This window comes from Mytilus trossulus, chromosome 8 (assembly GCF_036588685.1).
Source record: "Mytilus trossulus isolate FHL-02 chromosome 8, PNRI_Mtr1.1.1.hap1, whole genome shotgun sequence".
NCBI lineage: Eukaryota > Metazoa > Mollusca > Bivalvia > Mytilida > Mytilidae > Mytilus > Mytilus trossulus.
The window spans coordinates 58034554-58058220 of NC_086380.1; the positions used below are offsets into that span (position 1 = coordinate 58034554).

General features: G+C 32.2%; 2 protein-coding genes across 6 annotated transcripts in view; one reads left to right on the forward strand and one right to left on the reverse strand.

The window, feature by feature from the left end:
• Positions 1-892: 892 nt before the first annotated feature.
• LOC134681183 (GPN-loop GTPase 1-like) lies at positions 893-22947 on the reverse strand. The gene is made up of 12 exons (XM_063540675.1): positions 22736-22947; positions 20294-20387; positions 18531-18570; positions 15650-15716; positions 13879-13916; positions 9262-9340; positions 7779-7919; positions 6946-7092; positions 5819-5901; positions 3689-3795; positions 1848-1934; positions 893-1015 (listed from the first exon to the last, which is right to left on the reverse strand). Exons 1-12 carry the CDS (start codon positions 22862-22864, stop codon positions 894-896), a joined length of 1134 nt encoding a protein of 377 aa, XP_063396745.1. The 5' UTR covers positions 22865-22947; the 3' UTR covers position 893.
• Positions 22948-23060: 113 nt separating this feature from the next.
• LOC134681175 (serine/threonine-protein kinase 36-like) overlaps positions 23061-23667 on the forward strand; it is a 49415-nt gene continuing 48808 nt past the window's right edge. For all 5 annotated transcript variants that reach the window (XM_063540658.1, XM_063540659.1, XM_063540660.1 and 2 more), the window contains exon 1: positions 23061-23163. The gene's annotated coding sequence lies outside the window, so the exon portion shown is untranslated. The remainder of the gene's footprint in view (positions 23164-23667) is intronic.

Sequence of the window (23667 nt, forward strand, 5' to 3'; positions counted from 1 at the left end):
TTAAAATCATACTAAGTTTAATTTTGGACCCTTTGGACCTTAATGTAGACCAATTTGAAAACGGAACCAAAAATTAAGAATCTACATACACAGTTAGATTTGGCATATCAAATAACCCCAATTATTCAATTTTTTATGAAATCAAACAAAGTTTAATTTTGGACCCTTTGGGCCCTTTATTCCTAAACTGTTTGGACCAAAACTCCCAAAATCAATACCAACCTTCCTTTTATGGTCATAAACCTTGTGTTTAAATTTCATAGATTTTCTATTTACTTATACTAAAGTTATGGTGCGAAAACCAAGAAAAATGCTTATTTGGGTCCCTTTTTGGCCCCTAATTCCTAAACTGTTAGGACCTTTTTGTCCCAAAATCAATACCAAAATTCCTTTTGTGGTCATAAACATTGTGTTTTAATTTCATTGATTTCTATTTACTTAAACTAAAGTTATAGTGCGAAAACCAAGAAAATGCTTATTTGGGCCCTTTTTGGCCCCTAATTCCTATGATGTTGGGACCAAAACTCCCAATCCCAACCTTTCTTTTGTGGTCATAAACCTTGTGTTAAAATTTCATAGATTTCTATTCACTTTTACTAAAGTTAGAGTGCGAAAACTAAAAGTATTGGGACGACGACGCCAACGTGATAGCAATATACGACAATTTTTTTTTCAAATTTTGCGGTCGTATAAAAATCATATTGCCCAGTAATACCCATTTCAGGGAGTATTGCCCAGCCCTGGAAAACCCTGGCTGGGCGGGAAATACTTTGCCAACCCTGCTTTCATCTGAAAGTAAAAACCTATCAGCAGTTGCAAAAATTTATCAGCAAAATTATATCCCACTAGTGTTCATTAGTTATTTTGATTTTATACATAAAAGTAAGCTTAATTTATGTTTTTTCATCTTTATTTTGAGAAATGTCTGTTTTTGTATCACATTTCTGTTGCTGTCTGTCTTTTTGTGCTTGTAGAAATCTTTTAAATGAATGGTACTCCGCTTTTTCTTCTTCATCTAAAAAAAAAATAATCAAAGTTGTCAATATGTTGGATTCATATCAGTTCCATAACCAGAAAACTCTTCATTATACATTGCATTTAACATCACTTAAATGCTTTATAGGCAAACTGGATCCCTGCATCTTTGGACTGAGAGGTAAATTGTGCTCACTGTACAGGTGACCATATCTCATGTTTTGAATAGGGAAGAGTCTGCTGTTGTTGTTAACAAATCAAATGTTACCATTCTGCAATCAATAGAACCAAATTTTACAAATTGCATGCTGATATATTACAGGAGAGAACCAATGACAAGGTTCCTGACTAACAACCGACTTGTAACATAAGACAAATATGAAAAGGTTCCTGCCATAGTGCCTATTTGTGATATAAGACAAGCAATGACAAGGTTCCTGACTAAGGACTGACATGTGACATAGGACAACCAATGACAAGGTACCTGACATAAGACAGACATGTGACATAGGACAACCAATGACAAGTTAACTATTTCCCTACTAAGGGCTGGCATGTGACATAAGACAACCAATGACAAGGTTCCTGACTGAGGACAGACTTGTGACATAGGACAAACAATGGCAAGGTTCCTGACTTAGGACAGACATGTGACATAGGACAACCAATGACAAGGTTCCTGACTTAGGACAGACATGTGACATAGGACAACCAATGACAAATTCCTGACTTGGGACAGACATGTGACATAAGGCAACCAATGACAAGGTCCCCGACTTTGGACAGACATGTGACATAAGACAGCCAATGATAAGTGTCCTAACTTAGGACCCCTATATACTTTACACTTGACTTAAATTTATAATACTGACCTTCTTCTTCCATAGTACATTGTAATTCCTCATCACTATCTTCGTCTTGACATCCAGGTGTTATTGTGATACCAGTACTTAATTTACCTGTAAAAAAGTATATATATGTTTCATATCCAGGTGTTTTGTATACCAATACTTATATTACCTGTCAAAGAGTAATAAATTTTACTTAGTCATATTTAATACCTGTAATTATAATTGTAAGCCGATGCCTTATATATTTCTTACTTCTTACTATTTTATGAAGTTTTCATTTGACATGTTTGTTGTTATTAAAAGAAAATAACAATCAAAACCAAGGAGTAAACAAAGACTAAAAAAACAAGAGGACATTTACATCAACAGTTATAAATAATAGATAAGAAACAACACGAACTCCACTAAAAAACCGGGAGTGAAATCAGGTGCTCCAGAAGGGAACTAATTGATAATTTCCTTTTCCAGTACAGAAGAGTAATATGATAAATTATCACTAGAAATTAAGGGCAGAAGTGCAGTTGTCAATGAAATTAACAACGCCTTTGTAGGTAAAATAGGAATTAACACATTATCTTTTCAACTAGATGGCTTTTCACCTTTTGCCATCCAGGCTCACACTAAAAAATCAATATCATTGATTTGACCAACAATAATCTATAATTATCGCTATTTTGTGCATTTTTCCTTTGATCTTTTTTTGTGATAATTTTCATATCATGCTTCTCGCTTGAGATGGAAAAATTATTGCTAGAAACTAAGGAGGCCACGTGGCGTTGCTAACGAAATTAACATTGAAATTGACAACCTCGTCATAGGTAAAACAGCGATAAGCAGATTATCATTGGTCATCCCAACTCGATTGCTTTTCTCACTTTCGCTGTACCAGCTTAAGCGAGAAAATCAATCTCATTGAGATAATCAACGATAATCTATAAATCTATTCAGCTTTTGTCATCTCATACATGTTTAACAGTGATATGCATATAACTCCTCCAATAAATATACCTGCACTGGTATTATAAAAAGTTATAAAATTGTTAAACGGAATCTTATATCTTTTTTAAGATATTTGTACCTTATAAGTTACTTGTAATCAGGCCCGTAGCCAGGAATTTCCAAGAGGGGATTCGTTTGACTCACAAACTCGACTTTAACAGTCACAATTCGAAAAGAACATTGACTTTAACAGTGCTTATTTGTTTTCAAGGGGGGGTTCGTCCGAACCCCCCTGGCTACGGGTATGTTGTAATGGCTACCTTATATCCAGGTGATATAAAAACATTTATATTGTGAGGGAGGATAGGACCTTTACCAGGACTCAGGGATTAGGTGTTTTTAAGCTTGGGATTTCGGGATTGACCCTTTCCGGATCCTGGATTTTCTTCCTTCTGATTTTGGGATTTCAGGATTTAATTTATTTAAGATCAGGACCTCGGGATCTCATGTTTTTCAGCCCAGGATTTTGGGATCAGGACTCCTCCTACTATTCTCTATTGTGGATGCTTTATGTTTTGTGTGATAATCAATTTCCTTGACTTGATGGCTATATAAAATGGACCACTTTTTAAAGTGTACAAATATTATGAAGATTTGTTATAAATTATCCACCAAAATACAATATGTCTTAGAAAGTTGAAACCAACGAAAAATATCAATTTAACGTGAAATATCAGTATTAAAATTAATAGCATTTAGTTCCCATACTAGTTATAACTTGTCTAACATTGTCTAATTCTTTGAGACCACACCAAAGAGATAAGCTCATGTGTTCAATTCTCTCTTAGTATGTTGTGCAGTAAAAAGTCTTAGATTTCTTGTAACTAATAATTGTCTACATGAGAACATAATATTATTTTTACCTTTTTCATCCATATCTTTGTTTAACTGTGACAACTGTTCTTGTGTTTGTTTTAGTTTCTCTTCTTCTTTCTCTCGTTTTAATTTTTCATATTGTGGTCTGTAATCCCTATAAACAATAATATCTATTTTTAGTACATATTTATAATTGGGGAATTTGACTCGCATAAAACTTTTCGTATTCCAAATGCCATACAAGATTAATAGATTATCTGTCTTTAAAGCAGCTTGCAGTAAATCATGGCAGATCTTTTTTCATAGGTTGAGAATGACAAAGTCTACAAAAAAGAGTTTCCTCTGGCCTTTGGCAGGAAAACTATCAATCCTGATCAACTAGAAAAGGAACCAAACACACTTGGCCACATGCAGGGTTCTATATCACAATCTCAGTATTGAAACTAAGCTGGAAATCAAAGTGATATTACATAGTGCATAGTGAATCAGTCATTACCAGGAAGAGTGATTTTTCACTTGAAAACCTAGTGTAAACTGTACCTTTCATACTCTTCAGTAGTGATTTTTCACTTGAAAACCTAGTGTACTGAACCCTTCATCAGTGACATTTCACTTGAAATCTTAGTGTAAACTGTACCTTTCATACTCTTCTTGAAAACCTAGTGTACTGAACCCTTCATCAGTGACATTTCACTTGAAATCTTAGTGTAAACTGTACCTTTCATACTCTTCAGTAGTAATTTTTCAATTGAAAACCTAGTGTACTGTACCCTTCATCAGTGGCATTTCACTTGAAATCTTAGTGTAAACTGTACCTTTAATACTCTCCAGTAGTGATTTTTCACTTGAAAACCTAGTGTACTGAACCCTTCATCAGTGACATTTCACTTGAAATTTTAGTGTAAACTGTACTTTTCATACTCTCCAGTAGTGATTTTTCACTTGAAAACCTAGTGTACTGTACCCTTCATCAGTGACATTTCACTTGAAATCTTAGTGTAAACTGTACCTTTCATACTCTTCAGTAGTAATTTTTCAATTGAAAACCTAGTGTACTGTACCCTTCATCAGTGGCATTTCACTTGAAATCTTAGTGTAAACTGTACCTTTAATACTCTCCAGTAGTGATTTTTCACTTGAAATATTAGTGTAAACTGTACCTTTAATACTCTTCAGTACTGATTTTTCACTTGAAATCTAAGTGTAAACTGTACCTTTAATACTCTTCAGTACTGATTTTTCACTTGAAATCTTAGTGTAAACTGTACCTTTAATACTCTCCAGTAGTGATTTTTCACTTGAAATCTTAGTGTAAACTACCTTTAATACTCTTCAGTAGTGATATTTCACTTGAAAACCTAGTGTACTGAACCCTTCATCAGTGACATTTCACTTGAAATCTTAGTGTAAACTGTACCTTTCATACTCTTCAGTACTGATTTTTCACTTGAAAACATAGTGAACTGTACCCTTCATCAGTGACATTTCACTTGAAATCTTAGTGTAAACTGTACTTTTCATACTCTTCAGTAGTGATTTTTCACTTGAAAACCTAGTGTACTGTACCCTTCATCAGTGACATTTCACTTGAAATCTTAGTGTAAACTGTACCTTTAATACTCTTCAGTAGTGATTTTTCACTTGAAAACCTAGTGTACTGTACCCTTCATCAGTGACATTTCACTTGAAATCTTAGTGTAAACTGTACCTTTCATACTCTTCAGTACTGATTTTTCACTTGAAAACCTAGTGTACTGTACCCTTCATCAGTGACATTTCACTTGAAATCTTAGTGTAAACTGTACCTTTAATACTCTCCTTGAAAACCTAGTGTACTGTACCCTTCATCAGTGACATTTCACTTGAAATCTTAGTGTAAACTGTACCTTTCATACTCTTCAGTACTGATTTTTCACTTGAAAACCTAGTGTACTGTACCCTTCATCAGTGACATTTCACTTGAAATCTTAGTGTAAACTGTACCTTTAATACTCTCCAGTAGTGATTTTTCACTTGAAAACATAGTGAACTGTACCCTTCATCAGTGACATTTCACTTGAAATCTTAGTGTAAACTGTACTTTTCATACTCTTCAGTAGTGATTTTTCACTTGAAAACCTAGTGTACTGTACCCTTCATCAGTGACATTTCACTTGAAATCTTAGTGTTAAATGTACCTTTCATATTCTTCAGCAGCATCATCTACTAGTTTAAAGAATTCCTCTATACCTTCACCTGTCACTGAAGACACACCAACATTCTGAAATAAAAATATTATTTAAGAATTGAATGCCTCTTGCTGTAATTTCATTAAGTGTAAAAGCTTCCAAAGTATATTTTGTATGAAGGGCTGAAGCACTTCATTCTAAAAATGTTTGGGAGGTCAACTCTTTTACAACCCTATGAAATCATTAGTAAACTTATATCTACAAACAATTTTGGTATCCATGATTTGCCATAATTTTTATTTTAAGCTTGACAAGAAAAATGAATTTATCCATCAAAGTATGTAATGAATGTAGATGACCGATTGATTTGGTTTTGTAAGTCAAATCTCAGCACTGACCTATGTACCATGTGGGCAAGTTTTTATTGCTTGGATGAGTTCGAGAATACCTAGTGAGAACCATCTACCTTCAACAGGAAAACTGCTTATCCTAATCCAATTTATATAGGAGTTGAAAGGATTCAAACCCACAATCTCAGTCTTGACCGGCTAGCATTTAGACCACTGAGCCAAACAGAGGTTGAAATAACCATGATAACACATAAGTTTAAAAAGTCCAATATTTTTAAAAATAATGCTGATTTCCATAGAAGTTGCTGTTACAGTGGAACTTTCAAATTCTTTATTACCTTGAACTTTACAGTTCATCGGTGTAAATACAATTTTTCATAGTAAACAAGTAAACAGACAGAGAATGTTCATGTAATATTGTCTCTGATTTTAAATGCATTAAAAATGTATTTTCCTAAATTGGTTAACTGTTTGATATTCTTTAAACTTAAAAGTTCAATAAATTTAAACACACTTGGTCTAGACCAGTAGTATTTCTTTATAAATTTTACTCTAAGCTCCTTATATTTCGGACACACTAAGATGAAATGGAATTCGTCTTCAATACACTGACGGCAAATTGCAAATTGTGCCTAATCGGACACACTAGGGGACTAGAAAAAAAATACTCAGTTTTTTTTTGCAAGGACATGCCTATTTTGGTACCATGAAAATGTGTTGGAAAACTCAGGTGTTGGATTAGACAACTTACACAATATCATTGTATAACATGAATAAAGAACAAACCCGTAAATTATTATAAAACTCATCTAGCACCAGACTCATGGATCTTGTTAAGTTAGAAACATATGACGTCTCATGTTCTAAAGCTTCTTGAAATGTCTCAAAATCTCTCATCCATTCTACTGCAAAACTATTGTTCACAATATCTATCTAAAAATACAAGAGGAAACTGTAAAATATACAGATTAAGCTGATTTGTTCATCAAAAGGAAACATGCATGTCTTTGTCCTTCAGTTCATTTGTTTATTTGTTGGAGGATTTGTTTCATGTGGTCTTTTAAGGCTGTTTGGTGATTCTTATGCCTCATTCACATGTACATTTAATTCGAATTGAATTTAAAACGAATGTGAATCAAATTCGCTGATTGTGTTCACAAACTCTTCTTTTTAAATCGAATTGATTCAAATTGGCTCATTCAAATTATCTAATTCACATTGGAAATATGTTTGTTAATATGAATTAAAAGTTAACGTCATCAGGACAGTAAAGCTGATTTGACGCGCATTGCAATTTGCATTAGAATAGACGTTAGGACGTAAAACTTTTGGAATGCAAATTTAACTCGAAATTCGAATTACTTGAGAACTCAGCATTAATGCGTTATTAATCAATAAGTTCCAAAGCAACTAAAAAATTCATAAATTATTGCATGCATTCCCCTTATTTTAAGACTACATGTACTTACTTTGTTCATAACAACTATAAACGGAAGCTTAGTTTTATACAGTATACTACAGGCATATAACATATTGGACATAAACGTAACAGGATTGACACTTCTGGACGTATCCATACAATAAACTACTACACCCCCCCCTACCTTTAGACTACTTACTTTGTTCATAACAACTATAAAAGGAAGCTTTGTTTTATACAGAATACTACAGGCATATAACATATTGGACATAAATGTAACAGGATTGACACTTCTGGACGTATCCATACAATAAACTATAACTGTTGGTACAGAGGATGCCTGAAAATAAATCAGAAATATCACTGTTAGCGCTATTCTTGTTATTGCAGGTCTAAAATTTTGGTACAGACTGCAGATGGATCAATAAACATGATACACAGTAATCTTTTACAGTTAGAATTAATTTGAAATGCTAAATCAAATATTTTCATGACCTTACATATAAAAATGATCTATTTTTTATATTTGATTTGTAGAGAGTCTTAAAACAACAACACTCTATGGACTACTGCAGAAATTTTATTGATCGACATGTTTCTGTGCTTGGTACCATCATCATAAAATCGTAATTTAAAAATTTAAACTTCACAATGTTACTATGGTTTGTAATATATATTTAAATGTATACAGTATACATGTTTACTCAGTATCACTATTTTTGAGGGGGATAGGATCTTTATCAGGACTCCGGGATCGGGTGTTTTTAAGCTCGGGATTTCGTGATACACCCTTTTGGGATCTGGGAATTCTTTTTTTCGGATTTTGGGACCTCGGGATTTCGTATTTTTAATCCCCGGATTTCAGGATTTCATGTTTTTAGGACCGGGATTTCGGGATCAGGACTCCTCCTATCCCCCCTCATTTTTGCTGATTAACACATAAGTTCATTGTTTGAATGTGGGTTGAGTGTAAAGGTATGTTTAACTGTGTATCATATGCTAACATTGCCTATGTAAATTTTAAAATTGTTTGTATGCACATTGAAAGACAAATCTATGTGACGTATAAAATTTTCTGACGTCAGACACTCAAATCAATGAATGTGTTTGTAGATGTTTTTGTGTTCTGTTAAATTGTTCCTTTTAAAATTGTTATACGATGTTGACTGATGTACCTATATTTTGACTATTTTATTTATTGTGTCTGTTTAGTTAACGCATCAATGTAAATATAACAGAATTTGATGAGACTGTCATTAAAGTGAGAGGCCTAGGGTTAGAGTTATAAAACCCGGTTTAATCCACCATTTTCTACATTTGAAAATGCCTGTACCAAGTCAGGAATATAACAGTTCTTGTCCATTCTTTTTTGATGCATTTTGTTATTTGATTTTGCCATGTGATTATGGATTTTCTGAATTGATTTTCCTCTAAGTTCAGTATTTTTGTGATTTTACCTTTTAATCTTGCCAGCACACATTATTCTAAAATTAAACTACAATTTGAATTTAAATAGTTTTTGTTCCTTATTCCTTACAAAAACAACAACAACAACACTACCATGACTACTATGAACTTTATCAATATATGGCCATCGCTATCAAGTGAACAAAGATTTGAAGGATAACTCCTAATTTGTTTGCCTTGTGAATAATTTGACCCTATTAATACTTCAAACTTACTAATGTTTCTGTTATAATAGTTCCAGACGCTGACCAGGTAAATACTTCAATCTGACCTGGTGTGTCCAATATTATATATCTGTAGAAAAATTATATAATAAAGTCAGAAATATGTCACTCGGTCACATGACTATATCACATCGTTCAATTCGATCAAACATGTCTTATTCAAAAATATGTTGAGTCGTGTATCTAAAAAAGTTTTCAAAATAAAATTTAACCAGATGCTCCGCAGGGCGTAGCTTTATACGACCGCAGAGGTTGAACCCTGAACGGTTGGGGCAAGTATGGACATAACATTCAAGCTGGATTCAGCTCTAAATTTGGATTGTGATTAAATAGTTGACACAGCATAGGTTTCTGACACAGAATGAATGTGTTCTAATGAAATTAAAATTTTTGTTTTCTCTTAGAGCAATTCACTATGCTGTTGAATATTATTCCTCTCAAAAAAGTGTTTAAAGAAATTTTCTTTTTATTTATGAAATTTCAAATGAGAAAATTGAACCCATTTTTTTTAATCACATCCCCCTTTCCCTTATTCCAAAACTAATCTCAATTAAAATTTCTAATGGAGTTTGCAACAATTACTACTCATTTAAATACATCATAAAATATTAAGATGTAAAAAAACTGCTTGTTATCACTGAATGGTAAAGATTATTTTAATTTATCAGTTGGTAGTAAAAAGTGAATATACATTGTATATTGTATATATAACAAAGATTTTAGTTGATTCTGGACAAAGAAAGATAACTCCAAATAATTTTTTTTCTTACAATTAGATATTTCTTGCTTACTATTCTGGACAAAGAAAGATAACTCTAATTAAAAACAAAAATGCTATTTCACAATATTTTGCAATAAGATATTTCTTGCCATTGCGCAATACTGTGCAATTGAAAAGACTTGCTATTGCACAAAACTTAATATTATAATTTTAGATCCTGATTTGGACCAACTTGAAAACTGGGCCCATAATCAAAAATCTAAGTACATGTTTGGATTCAGCATATCAAAGAACCCCAAGATTTCAATTTTTGTTAAAATCAAACTAAGTTTAATTTTGGACCCTTTGGACTTTAATGTAGACCAATTTGAAAACAAGACCAAAAATGAGGAATCTACATACACAGTTAGATTTGGCATATCAAAGAACCCCATTTATTCAATTTTTGATGAAATCAAACAAAGTTTAATTTTGGACCCCGATTTGGACCAACTTGAAAACTGGGCCGATAATCAAGAATCTAAGTACATTTTTAGATTCAGCATATCAAAGAACCCAACCGATTAATTTTTTATCAAAATCAAACGAAGTTTAATTTTGGACCCTTTGGACCTTAATGTAGACCAATTTGAAAACGGGACCTAAAGTTAAAAATCTACATACACAGTTAGATTCGGCATATCAAAGAACCCCAATTATTCAATTTTGATGAAATCAAACAAAGTTTAATTTTGGACCTTTTGGGCCCCTTATTCCTAAACTGTTGGGACCAAAACTCCCAAAATCATTACCAACCTTCCTTTTATGGTCATAAACCTTGTGTTTAAATTTCATAGATTTCTATTTACTTATACTAAAGTTATGGTGCGAAAACCAAGAAAATGTTTATTTGGGTCCCTTTTTGGCCCCTAATTCCTAAACTGTTGGGACCTAAACTCCCAAAATCAATACCAACCTTCCTTTTGTGATCATAAACATTGTGTTTAAATTTCATTATTTTCTATTTACTTAAACTAAAGTTATTGTGCGAAAACCAAGAATAATGCTTATTTGGGCCCTTTTTTGGCCCCTAATTCCTACACTGTTGAAACCAAAACTCCCAAAATCAATCCCAACCTTTCTATTGTGGTCATAAACCTTGTGTCAAAATTTCATAGATTTCTATTAACTTAAACTAAAGTTATAGTGCGAAAACCAAGAAAATGCTTATTTGGGCCCTTTTTGACCCCTAATTCCTAAAATGTTGGGACCAAAACTCCCAAAATCAATACCAACCTTCCTTTTGTGGTCATAAACCTTGTGATAAAATTTTATAGATTTATATTCACTTTTACTAAAGTTAGAGTGCGAAAACTAAAAGTATTCGGACGACAACGACGTCGACGACGACGACGACGCCAACGTGATAGCAATATACGACGAAAATTTTTTCTAAATTTGCGGTCGTATAAAAAGTGGTTCTTTTATCTCTGCATTTCATGCATTTGTAAAAGTTACATGTCTTCAGTCATGTTAGTGATTATATCAATATGGACCATAATTTGGTATTCGGCCTTTGGTTTCTTTTTGTATCCTTTTTTATAAGTTCTAAAATTTTAACTTTTATTTTGTGGGTTGTGTTGGTGTTAGAAAAGTATGAATGGAACAATTGAGTTTTTCGAGAAAAAAATAATACATTTTGATTCACCGTTTACGTGACATGAAACCAAACAGGAAACCAATCTTTATTTTCTTTATTTTGCACAATATAATTCAAAAGGCATAAATAAACACCATTACTAGTGTTACTTGCTTCATGTTAATATTTAAAATCTATTTTCAATGTTATATTAAAGTTTTTTTTTAAACCTGACAGGAAACCATAAGAAATCGAAAGCATTTTTTTAGTTTTATTTTATTGCAAAATCTGCTTAAAATAATCTGAACAATATACTTTTTCTTAAAATCTATCTTAAATGTAACAGTATTATAAAACTCCTAAATATGTGCTTGTTTTGAAAACAATTAGTACAATTTATTCAGAATTTTCCATATTTTCTCCATTGATACAGGATACCATAATCGTTGTATCTTGATGTTTAAGCAAAAAAAATGTATTTATATTTGGTTTTTATATTCCAGTTATATACAATTTATTCCAAATCATTGGCAATGTAACATTCTTTAAATCCAGTAAAGAAAAAAACTTTTAACTTGGAATTAAAATCTTTAAAATAGGCACAATGTGATACTTGTGACCTGTACACCATCTACATGGTTTCCACATTTTAACCTACTTTAGTGGGCTAAAATCAATAAAGTACTTCCTTTCAAGTCATGCATGGTAAAAGTTTACTTCTCCTTTGACAAGTTTATTGCGTTTCTGATAAGTGTTTGCAGAACATGAATAAAAAATATTAATTAAAAACTGTGACAGGATTCCAACTTTGTATATTCTAAGTGTAACGGTATATTAACATGTATTTGTTATTAAATTATATTTATTCACCTAAAATATCCAGTAATATTTACTGCTGAAGTTAAATCAATCCAACGAGCATTGGTACAATGATAAGAGACGTATTTCGATTGATTTTTCCATGGACTCTTCACGTCATTATCGGGAAACAAAGTGTGATCTAACGTCTGTCAAATATGAAATCGATTTTGTCAAGTCATTGGGCATTTATTTTCACACGAGATTGTATGTAACATTATGCACATAGGAAAAATAACAGACCACAGGCGCAATCTCTTTGACAATTGTATTTTCCTCTTTTAAACAAGACGAAACAAGTCTACAGATTATGTTTGTTAACATCCCTTGGAAACAAAAACAATGTTTAGACCTAGTATTTCGTACATCCGGCCGTAATGGCGTTATCACATGTTAGTCACGTATGACCAGGAATGGTTAGAACTTAAGGACAAAAACAATTTTAATAAATAACTGGACTTCTGTTTCGTGTGAAATGTAACGCATAACGACAACGTAATTTTCTTACTTAATTATAACGAAGATCAAAACAAGAATGTAAATCATCTCGGATTTACCTGTTTGAACATCTCGCGAGAGTTCATATTTGCATATCGTTTTTAAGAATTCTATTACAACAAAGCAGATTACATCATCTAAAAATTGCGTTACGAAATCGGACACAAAAATCACGCCACTGTTCTTACATCTGCTACATAAATACTTATAGTTCTCTGCATTTTCTTCTCACTATTCTTATTGGTCGATGTTCTTTGTTATTTGAAAGCAAAAGTTACGAATTTGCCAGTGACGATTATCTATAAATCAGTCAGCGTTATGCTCTTCGGAAGCAATAAGTAACGCGAGAAACGACACAAAAATACGGTTGTAGAATCTTTGAAATTCGTATATTTTAATTTTATTTCTATGGGAAGAGTAGCATATACTTGTATGTTGATAAAAAAAATGGCATCTTTAGATGTATTGTAACTTTTCTTACAGTAATTCACATTTTATCACTTTTCTATAGTTATAGGAAACGGAGCCCAATAGCAAATTATGGTCCATATATGGATCTAAATATTTGCATGAGAGCTTATAGTTTCTGAACACCGAATGAGACCAATAATATCTTAAAGTGTAATTAAAAAGGCCCTTTATAGCTTGCTGTTGTTGTGAGCCAAAGCTCCTTGTTGAAGACCGTACCTTGACCTATAATGGTTTACTTTTATAAATTGTTACTTGGATGGAGAGTTGTCTCATTGGCACTCACATCACCTCACAAGCAGCAAAAACAAAATATTTCATATAGTTCTACAAACCATAGCAGATGGAGAAAGGGTCATTTTTCATTTAATTGAATTTTCTCATCTTAAAATAATTGATAATCTTAAAATAGAAAAGTTTGTTTTATTCCCAATAATTTACTTACTCAGTTTCTGAACTTTTCTCATCAACAAATTTCATGACCTGAGTGAATAGAAATAGATTTAGTATAAGTAGCAACAAACGATGAAAAATCTGACATAGAATATGTATCAACAGTAATTGCGATGGTCAATATCTTTGGAATGTTTAAATTAATCAATTCAACCAATATAAAAAAGAAGATGTGGTATGATTGCCAATGAGACAACTATCCACAAAAGACCAAAATGACACAAACATTAACAATTATAGGTCACTGTACGGCCTTCAACAATGAGCCAAGCCCATACCGCATATAGTCAGCTATAAAAGGCCCCGATAAGACAATGTAAAAAAATGAAGTATACATGTTAACATGGTATTAATGGTAAACATGACAAATTGTGACTTGAATGGAGAGTTGTCTTATTGGCACTCATACCAGATCTTCTTATATCTTTATCATTATATAAAGTGAAAACTTTAATAAAACCAGGCAAATTTTTTGATTGAGTTAAGTCTGCTAATTGATATTTTATCGTATGTTTTTATATGTTGTGATGTTATGCTATTGTTTCAGAAAAAGGGAGAAGGTTTGGGCCCATTAAAACGTTTAATCCCGCTGCAGATGTTTGCACCTGTCCTAAGTCAGGAATCTGATGTACAGTAGTTGTCGTTTGTTTATGTAATATATACGTGTTTCTCGTTTCTCGTTTTGTTTATATAGATTAGACCGTTGGTTTTCCCGTTTGAATGGTTTTACACTAGTAATTTTGGGGCCCTTTATAGCTTGTTGTTCGGTGTGAGCCAAGGCTCCGTGTTGAAGGCCGTACTTTAACCTATAATGGTTTAATTTTTAAATTGTTATTTGGATGGAGAGTTGTCTCATTGGCACTCACACCACATCTTCCTATATCTAAATAGAATTATTAGTCAATTTGACCATAACCTGATCATTCTATATATACACTATGGGTATATAAACAAATGCACTACATCTCCTTTCATGCATTCTAATCAAATCTTTAATGAATTCTAAAACATGGCATTAAAAATATCAAACTTTATCAGCAGTTGAAGTACTTCTGCAAAATCTATGAGCATTTGTTTTAGAATTTAGAAGTATCATTAAGTATTATTTCATTTTTACCTTTGTTTTTGCTATCTATTAATATACTGCCTATAGAATTCTTAATATCACATGAACATGATGAATGTATGGCATATGGTAGAGAATTAAAACAAGACAAATACCAGGTGTGCAGTGCTACAAATTTGGATAATGGTTACACACAACAATTCAACATAATTACAATTATCAAGCTGCAGACTAAATATTAAATCAATCGCTTGTAAAAGCCAAGATAACTTTGTCAGAAATTTTCTAGGCAAGGTGTTTTAGACAGACTAACACTATCAATTGGTTAGAAGACCTGCTTTCGCTTTTGGTAATGTTGGTAAAACTAATAGCCCTGCTTAGGTCATGAAGTTCTGCCCAGTCCTGACTTCTGAGTCAAGAATCATGTCATTGATTTTATTTTTTTAAAATATTTTTTGTCCATTAGAATATTTCCCTGTTGAAAGCAGTGTTATGGAAGTCTCTGTTAAATCAGATCACAGCATTTCTTAACCCCATTGTAGATTTGCGTCTATATTTGAAGACTGTTTATTGACATTTCTTGTTTTGTGTTGTTAGGTTGCTGTCTAATTGATGTATATTTTTCATATCTCCTTTCTTATCCACCATTTATAAATCTATAACCAACTTATCATAAATATGATATGAAAACTCTTACCTGATCAAATCTTGTAGCAAATAAATTAAGTGAAGTCACTATCCCTCCATTTGGTCCTAAGGAATACCTTGATATTTGTTAAAGAAAATTCACGCAGGTAAAAACATTTAAAAGACAAAATTGATTCCTGAGCACACAACAAATGTATATTTATTTTTTGAACAATTTTGCCCATGTTGACGAGGAATACTCACAACCAAAAGTTTGAAAATCCAAATTTATAAGATACTAAGCTGATAATAAAACAAACCAGATGCTCCGCAGGGCGTAGCTTTATACGACCGCAGAGGTTGAACCCTGAACAGTTGGGGCAAGTATGGACACAACATTCAAGCTGGATTCCGCTCTAAATTTGGATTGTGATTAAATAGTTGACACAGCATAGGTTTCTGACACAGAATGAATGTATTCAAATGAACTTAAAATTTTTGTTTTCTCTTAGAGCAATTTAATATGCTGTTGAATATTAATCCTCTCAAAAAAATGTTTGAAGAAATTTCTTTTTATTCATGAAATTTCAAATGAGAAAAATTTAACCCAATTTTTTATTCACATCCCCTTATTCCAAAACTAATTTCAATTAAAATATTCTAATGGAGTTTGCAACAATTACTACTCATTTAAATACATGATGTAAAAAAAACTGCTTGTTATCACTGAATGGTAAAGATTATTTAAATTTATCAGTTGGTAGTAAAAAGTGAATATACATTGTATATTGTATATAACAAAGATTTAAGTTGATTCTGGACAAAGAAAGATAACTCCAATTAAAAAAAATTCTTGCAGATATTTCTTGCTTACTATACTGGACAAAGAAAGATAACTCTTAATTAAAAAAAAATTTGCTATTTCACAATATTGTGAAATTAGATATTTCTTGCCATTGCACAATACTGTGCAATTGAAAAGACTTGCTATTGCACAATACTTAATATAATAATTTTAGATCCTGATTTGGACCAACTTGAAAACTGGGCCCATAATCAAAAATCTAAGTACATGTTTAGATTCAGCATATCAAAGAGGCCCAAGAATTTAATTTTTGTTAAAATCAAACTTAGTTTAATTTTGGACCCTTTGCACTTTAATTTAGACCAATTTTAAAACTGGACCAAAAATTAAGAATCTACATACACAGTTAGATTTGGCATATCAAAGAACCCCAATTATTCAATTTTTGATGAAATCAAACAATGTTTAATTTTGGACCCCGATTTGGGCCAACTTGAAAACTGAGCCAATAATCAAAAATCTAAGTACATTTTTAGATTCAGCATATCAAAGAACCCCAAGGTTTCAATTTTTGTTAAAATCAAACTAAGTTTAATTTTGGACCCTTTGGACCTTAATGTAGACCAATTTGAAAACGGGACCAAAAATTAAGAATCTACATACACAGTTAGATTCGGCATATTAAAGAACCCCAATTATTCAATTTTGATGAAATCAAACAAAGTTTCATTTTGGACCCTTTGGGCCCCTTTTTCCTAAACTGTTGGGACCAAAACTTCAAAAATCAATACCAACCTTCCTTTTATAGTCATAAACCTTGTGTTTAAATTTCATAGATTTCTATTTACTTTAACTAAAGTTATTGTGCGAAAACCAAGAATAATGCTTATTTGGGCCCTTTTTTGGCCCCTAATTCCTAAACTGTTGAAAATAAAACTCCCAAAATCAATCCCAACCTTTATTTTGTGGTTATAAACCTTGTGTCAAAATTTCATAGATTTCTATTAACTTAAACTAAAGTTATAGTGCGAAAACCAAGAAAATGCTTATTTGGGCCCTTTTTGGCCCCTAATTCCTAAAATGTTGGGACCAAAACTCCCAAAATCAATACCAGCCTTCCTTTTATGGTCATAAACCTTGTGTTAAAATTTCATAGATTTCTATTCACTTTTACTAAAGTTAGAGTGCGAAAACTAAAAGTATTCGGACGACGACGACGACGACGACGACGACGACGACGACGACGACGCCAACGTGATAGCAATATACGACGAAAATTTTTTCAAAATTTGCGGTCGTATAAAAATGTGCTTTGCCAAACACAGCTGGATACAACCACAGAGGTCCAACCCTGAACAGCTGTGGCAAAAAGGGACACATTATTCAAGCTTGCTACAGGTCTGAATTTGTATTGTAATTAAATAATTGACACATTATAGGTTTCTGACACAGAATAAATGAAACTAGAACAAAGCTTGTATTGGACACTTTTGGCCCCTAATTCCTGAAAGGTTTGGGCAATTACCCCCAAAATTAGTTCCAAACTTCTACTTGTGGAACTGAACCTTGTGCCCTTGTGGAAATTTCAGAGCAATCAAAATACAATTATATAAAAGTTATTGTCCTGAAATTTCAAAAATGCATATATATTTGTTGCCCCTAATTCCTAAACGATTGACCATCACCTCCAAAAACAATCTCAACCTTCCTTTCTTGGTATTGAACCTTTTGTTCAATTTTATAGAGATCCACACCCTTGTATTCAGAGATTGTTTGAAAACTACAAGTTTTTGTATGACGACATGAAAACTATATACACAAATCTTTTGCAGTTGTATAAAACAACAACAGGTCTAAATAGAACCACCAAAACTAAATAAGATCAACTTTGCCTGATTGAACTGTAACCTTCACTCCCTTAGATTTACCGCATTTCTTTAATTCTATAAACTTGAAATTTACAACAATTATCATGGAAATGTAATATTCAAATCTTGATACACCAAAGCACAGGTAACTTGTACCTTCCAGAACTGCTCGCCTACCGACAGTCATACTAACACAGACAAAGACGTCACTTAAACCAATCACATGACTTCAATGCTCTGAAACAACCTATATATCATACACTTGTAACCAAGGATACTGTTTCATCACTTCTTTGTAATTAACTGTGTCTCGGATATCTGAAAAGAGATTATCAGTTTTAGCATCATGATATATGAAATTACACACTATCATAGGGATACAAAAGAAAGTGTTTCATTATGAAAAAAGTGTGTGCATGTAAAGTGATAACACGTCAAAATCAGTCAGGAATATAACTCAATAGGGTTATTACAGAAAAATAACATAAATTTGTTATTGTGGACTAAAAAATCAAAGAACTGTCAACTGTGATAACATATGTATGTTACATGTTTCAAAGAGAATATACATCATTAGTTTAGTTAAAATGTATACAAGTCTATTGGTATTACTATTGTCCTTATGTATACTTAACTATAGAAAGATATAACAGTTCATAGTTTGCCAATTTTGCATAGAAAACCTATGTTATTACAGAAAAAATACACCTGTAATAACTAAAGGGTGTTATCACAGTTTCTATATATCACTCCAAAGCATTTGCTCAAATATACATCATGCTTAAATACAATGTATTTTAATTTATTGTAAGAAATATTTACCGGAGCATGTAATGAGGTTCTGCGCAAGCTTCCCAGTAATTCCCAAGTGTCTCATATAATAAGTTACATTCCTTTAATAACTGAGCCTTGTTACTACAGCTAAGTTTATCTCTTAAAAGCCTTGTCTCATTGATTTATCATGGTGAACCCAAAATGTAATAATTTAATAACAAATAAGTTATCAAGGCTATGCATTTAGTTTCTGCGCAAAGTCTCAAGAGTTCCCTAGAACACATTATAAATCAAAATATTTTACAAATAACAAACATATGTTCTTACAGATTTAGAAAATTTAAGAAATAAAGAGTCGACAACTCATGAAAGTATCTGTAATAACACACGGAAGTTATTTTCTGTGATAACCCTATAGAATTATATCTCTGACTGAAAATGGGTCTTTTTTATTGTATCTTTAAACCTGTTAAAAAAAAAGAATGTGGTATGATTGCCAATGCAATGAGACAACTCTCAACAAAAGACCAAGATGACATAGAAATTAACATACAGCAACAATGAGCAATAGCTTGCTATGCTTTAAGAGTTTTGCTTTAGTTGCCATATAATTTCTGTACCTCATTTGATTTCAGGCTGAGAGTTGCCAATCATACCACAATCTTTTTGATTTCATAACATGTTGCATTGTTATTTTATACTACAATCATGAAAATGTATCTAGTCTGTAATACTGGTCATGTTTTATGATCATCAATTTTCGTGTCTTCATGGCACATTGTGATCTAATGGGTTCCTTGTAGTCAGTAGCCCTTTTCACAAAAAAAATTTAAGTGTAAAATAATCTTACAATAAAAATATTAAGTTGAATTGTTAAGGAAAATTTTTACACTATTTGCAAATTTCAAAAACATTACGTATACTTTTTTAGCAGATCTAAATCTTTCTTTTTCAAGACTTCCTCAATTTAACTTCTTTGAGACATTTACAATGTACATGATCCAATGATGATACATGAGAGATCCAATTATTATAATTTCTTCCAGTTATAGAAAAAAATAATCATATGAAGTTATTTACAAAAAAAATAATAGGATGATAACATTTTTTCTCTGACCAAACCCAAAAACTGTAATTTCCAAAATTTTTTGTGATGACATTATATTAGTAAAATTTGAAACAGGACAGGTGTCACAGAAATATAATGTTAAACATGTTAAATGTATTTAAAAATTACAAAAATATATCACATATAAAGTCCACATACCAATATTTGCTGGAAAAGGTACTTCATGGACTGCAGGATCTAAATTAATGACATAAGGAGGCTTCTTTTTTGCATGAAGGCAAGCTGTAATTCTCTGTAAAATATAATGGTGAAAACAGTTCGATTAAATAATAAATAAACCTAGATGTGTCCTTACGACAAGAATGGCCTGTCTCAAAAATTGAAAAATCTGCAATTTCAAAAACACCATGTGCTCACAAACATGATATAAAAAATCAGCTCAAAATCTGAAGGAGTTTAAAAAAAAGGTTTGTATAATGGTTTGTTGCAGAATAACGGAACGACGGACAAGTATAAAACTATATTTTAGTTCATTTAACATGTTTAAATGTTTTGGAGTTAATTAAGCATGACGTCCTCTTTCACTGAACTAGTTGTCATTTTTATCGAGGGTCCAGCTGAGGCCTATCTCCAGTTGCTGCATTGAAGACCCATTTGTGGCTTTTGGCTGTTATCTACTCTTAGGGTTGTTTAGGCATTTTATCTAAAGCAATTTAGCATGGCACGATACCATGCCAGATTTAGTCTAGAGCAAGTCAGTCATGTCAGAGGGGATACTCTCAAATTTCTACTAGAATTGAGAAAGGTATATCAGACATGTCAGAGTGTCTTGGTGTAACTCAGTGAATAATTGCAGCTTGTGGAGTCTGGTAACATGTTCGTTTAACTGTACTGTACTGTTGTAATTAAAAAATTCAACACAAACATCATTTTTTTTATAATGGACAAGATTTTCAAAAGCATTTGTATGGGGACAAAGTCCCCTATTACCAATTCAATGATTACAGTAGAAAAAAAAACACCAAAAAAAAGGAAAATTTCCTGAATTTTTCATTCTGCTAATTTTGATTGAGGTCAAGTGAAAACTGTCTGACGGGTAAGAGGACCTTACAAGGTACGCATATACCAAATATAGTTATCCTATTACTTATAATAAGAGAGAATTCAACATTACAAAAAATCAACTTTTTTTTCAAGTGGTCACTGAACCATGAAAATGAGGTCAAGGACATTGGACATGTTACTGACGGAAACTTCGTAACATGAGGCACCTATATACAAAGAATGAAGCATCCAGGTCTTCCACCTTCTAAAATATAAGGCTTTTAAGAAGCTAGCTTACACCGCCACCACCTGATCACTATCCCTATGTAGAGCTTTCTGCAACAAAAATTGCAGGCTCGACAAAAATCAATAAAAAAAAAATCAGGAAAGTTTCCCGAATTTTTTATTGTTAAAATGAACTCAACCCCATTGTTAAGGCCAAATAAAATAATATGTGTGTTTCCTGTTTCCTCTTTGAAAAAAATAGGATAGGTAGGTAGGGATTTTTTTTTATTTTACCATTTTTTTTTACATTGAGTCTATGGGAGAGAAATCCTGACTTTAACAGTGCTTATTGAAAAATGACCAAAAAAACTTTAGGGTAGGCTATTTCTAAGCTTAAAATATAGGGTAGGTAGGGAAACAGGAAACACACATGCTTTTTTATTTGGCCTAACTATTTTGTCACTTTTTATTCTATTCCTGCATCTGGACAGAATTCATGTTTCTTCTTCCTTTTTACAGTCTCGTTTTTATGAGACTTTGAGTAAAATATATATATTTATCAGTCTAGTAAAATATAAGAAGGAACTTAATACAAATTTTATTTTTTTAATAATTCTTTGATATGAAATAACATTATCTGATAATATCTTTCTTTGTTTACATTGAGTTTGATGTCATGGATGTCATAACTTAAATAATGTGAAAACTAAAATCCCTAACAAAAGACATGACAGAACCAAAATCAGAAACGTCACAGTATTTCTGTTTCTTTTTTCACAGATTTTGAAGATTAAATATGTTTGAATTGAAAAAAAATCATACAAACTTCATCCCCTTTTACAGGTAAAGTACATGTAGTATACTTTTCAATACACCTTTTTGCTATTTGTCCCCCATTACTAGATATCACACAGGTTCCAGTAAAATTTTGACTTCACAATGGAAAAGTGATTGTTGTATGCATCAAAAGATCAAGCCGCTGCTTCAAGTTCAGCTGGGATTAGCGATTAGGTGTATTACAAAAAAAAATTCAACATGTATTTGTATATTGTACATGTAGTCCAGATAATCATGCCGTCTGCTGTGGGTATTTTTCGATCCCACATTGACAGGAAGGCGTCCCAGAAAAAAATTAAAATAGCCTTGCCAGACGTCATAATTATTTGGACTAATTGTACATGCAGTTTATTTTTTAATTAAAAAAAATCAGTAACAACAGTTAATTCTTTGTATAAAGATTTTCAATTAACATTCATATAACATTCTTGTATTGTATTGTATTTTTGTTTTATGATATGGCTTTGCAGTGGTTTTAAAAATGTGTAAACAAGGCAAAATAAGTGCGATTATTTAGCCGACGACGACTGTCACCTGAACAAATGTTGTTTTTCCAGATCCTGCCATCCCAAGAACTATAATGCAAGTAGGTTTTTTCATTGTATTGTCTTCTGGTCGTGCTTCTGATGGAATTTTATCATCAACGTTTTCACAACATGCCATTTTTCAGAATATAAGTAGCTAATTAATTCAAGCCTTATTTTAGTATGTTTTTGTAAAATTTATATCTGTTGAAAATTACAGTATCATATTATAACCTGATTATTATAGATTTAAAATAAGGCTTGTTTTTTTTTGTTCTCTCATCTTATCTTATTTTTTATTTTTTTTATACGAAAATAAATTCAACAAAGGTACGCAAGCGCAGGAATTCCGGAAGAGGGGAACTTGAAACAAGCAGCAACGATGTAAACAATCTAAAAAAAAACGACAAAACAACAAATTAACTCTTAACCTGGCAGGTAATTTGTCGATCATGCATATACATTCACCCAAGACACTGGATACATTGTTGTCTCTTAGAAAACGAAGGCTTCACTGGCTCTGACACTAACAGACAGTGATTGCCAGATTGGGAAGACACTGTCACTCAGAATTCTAGTTAAATCGGCACCCAGTATAGTCAAATCGGCACCTGGTTAATTCGGCACTTGATGTAGTCAATTCGACACCCTTGTTAAATTTGTTAAATATGTATTGTGCACAAGATGTATCATTTGTAAGTTTGTACAAATTATAATTTGTACAGGGTTTATGCAAGTTGTTTTGTTTTTCTTGCCATCATGTTTCGATTTATGAGTTTGGTATCTTGGTAGTCCAAATAATTATGACGTCTGGCAAGGCTATTTTTAAAAAAAAATCTGGGACGCCTTCCTACAACGTCATGACGCTGAAGCCATATTTTACGTCTGGAGTTTGAGAGCAAATTTTTTGGGTAATTTGACAAGAAATTTTCATTGCCGGTT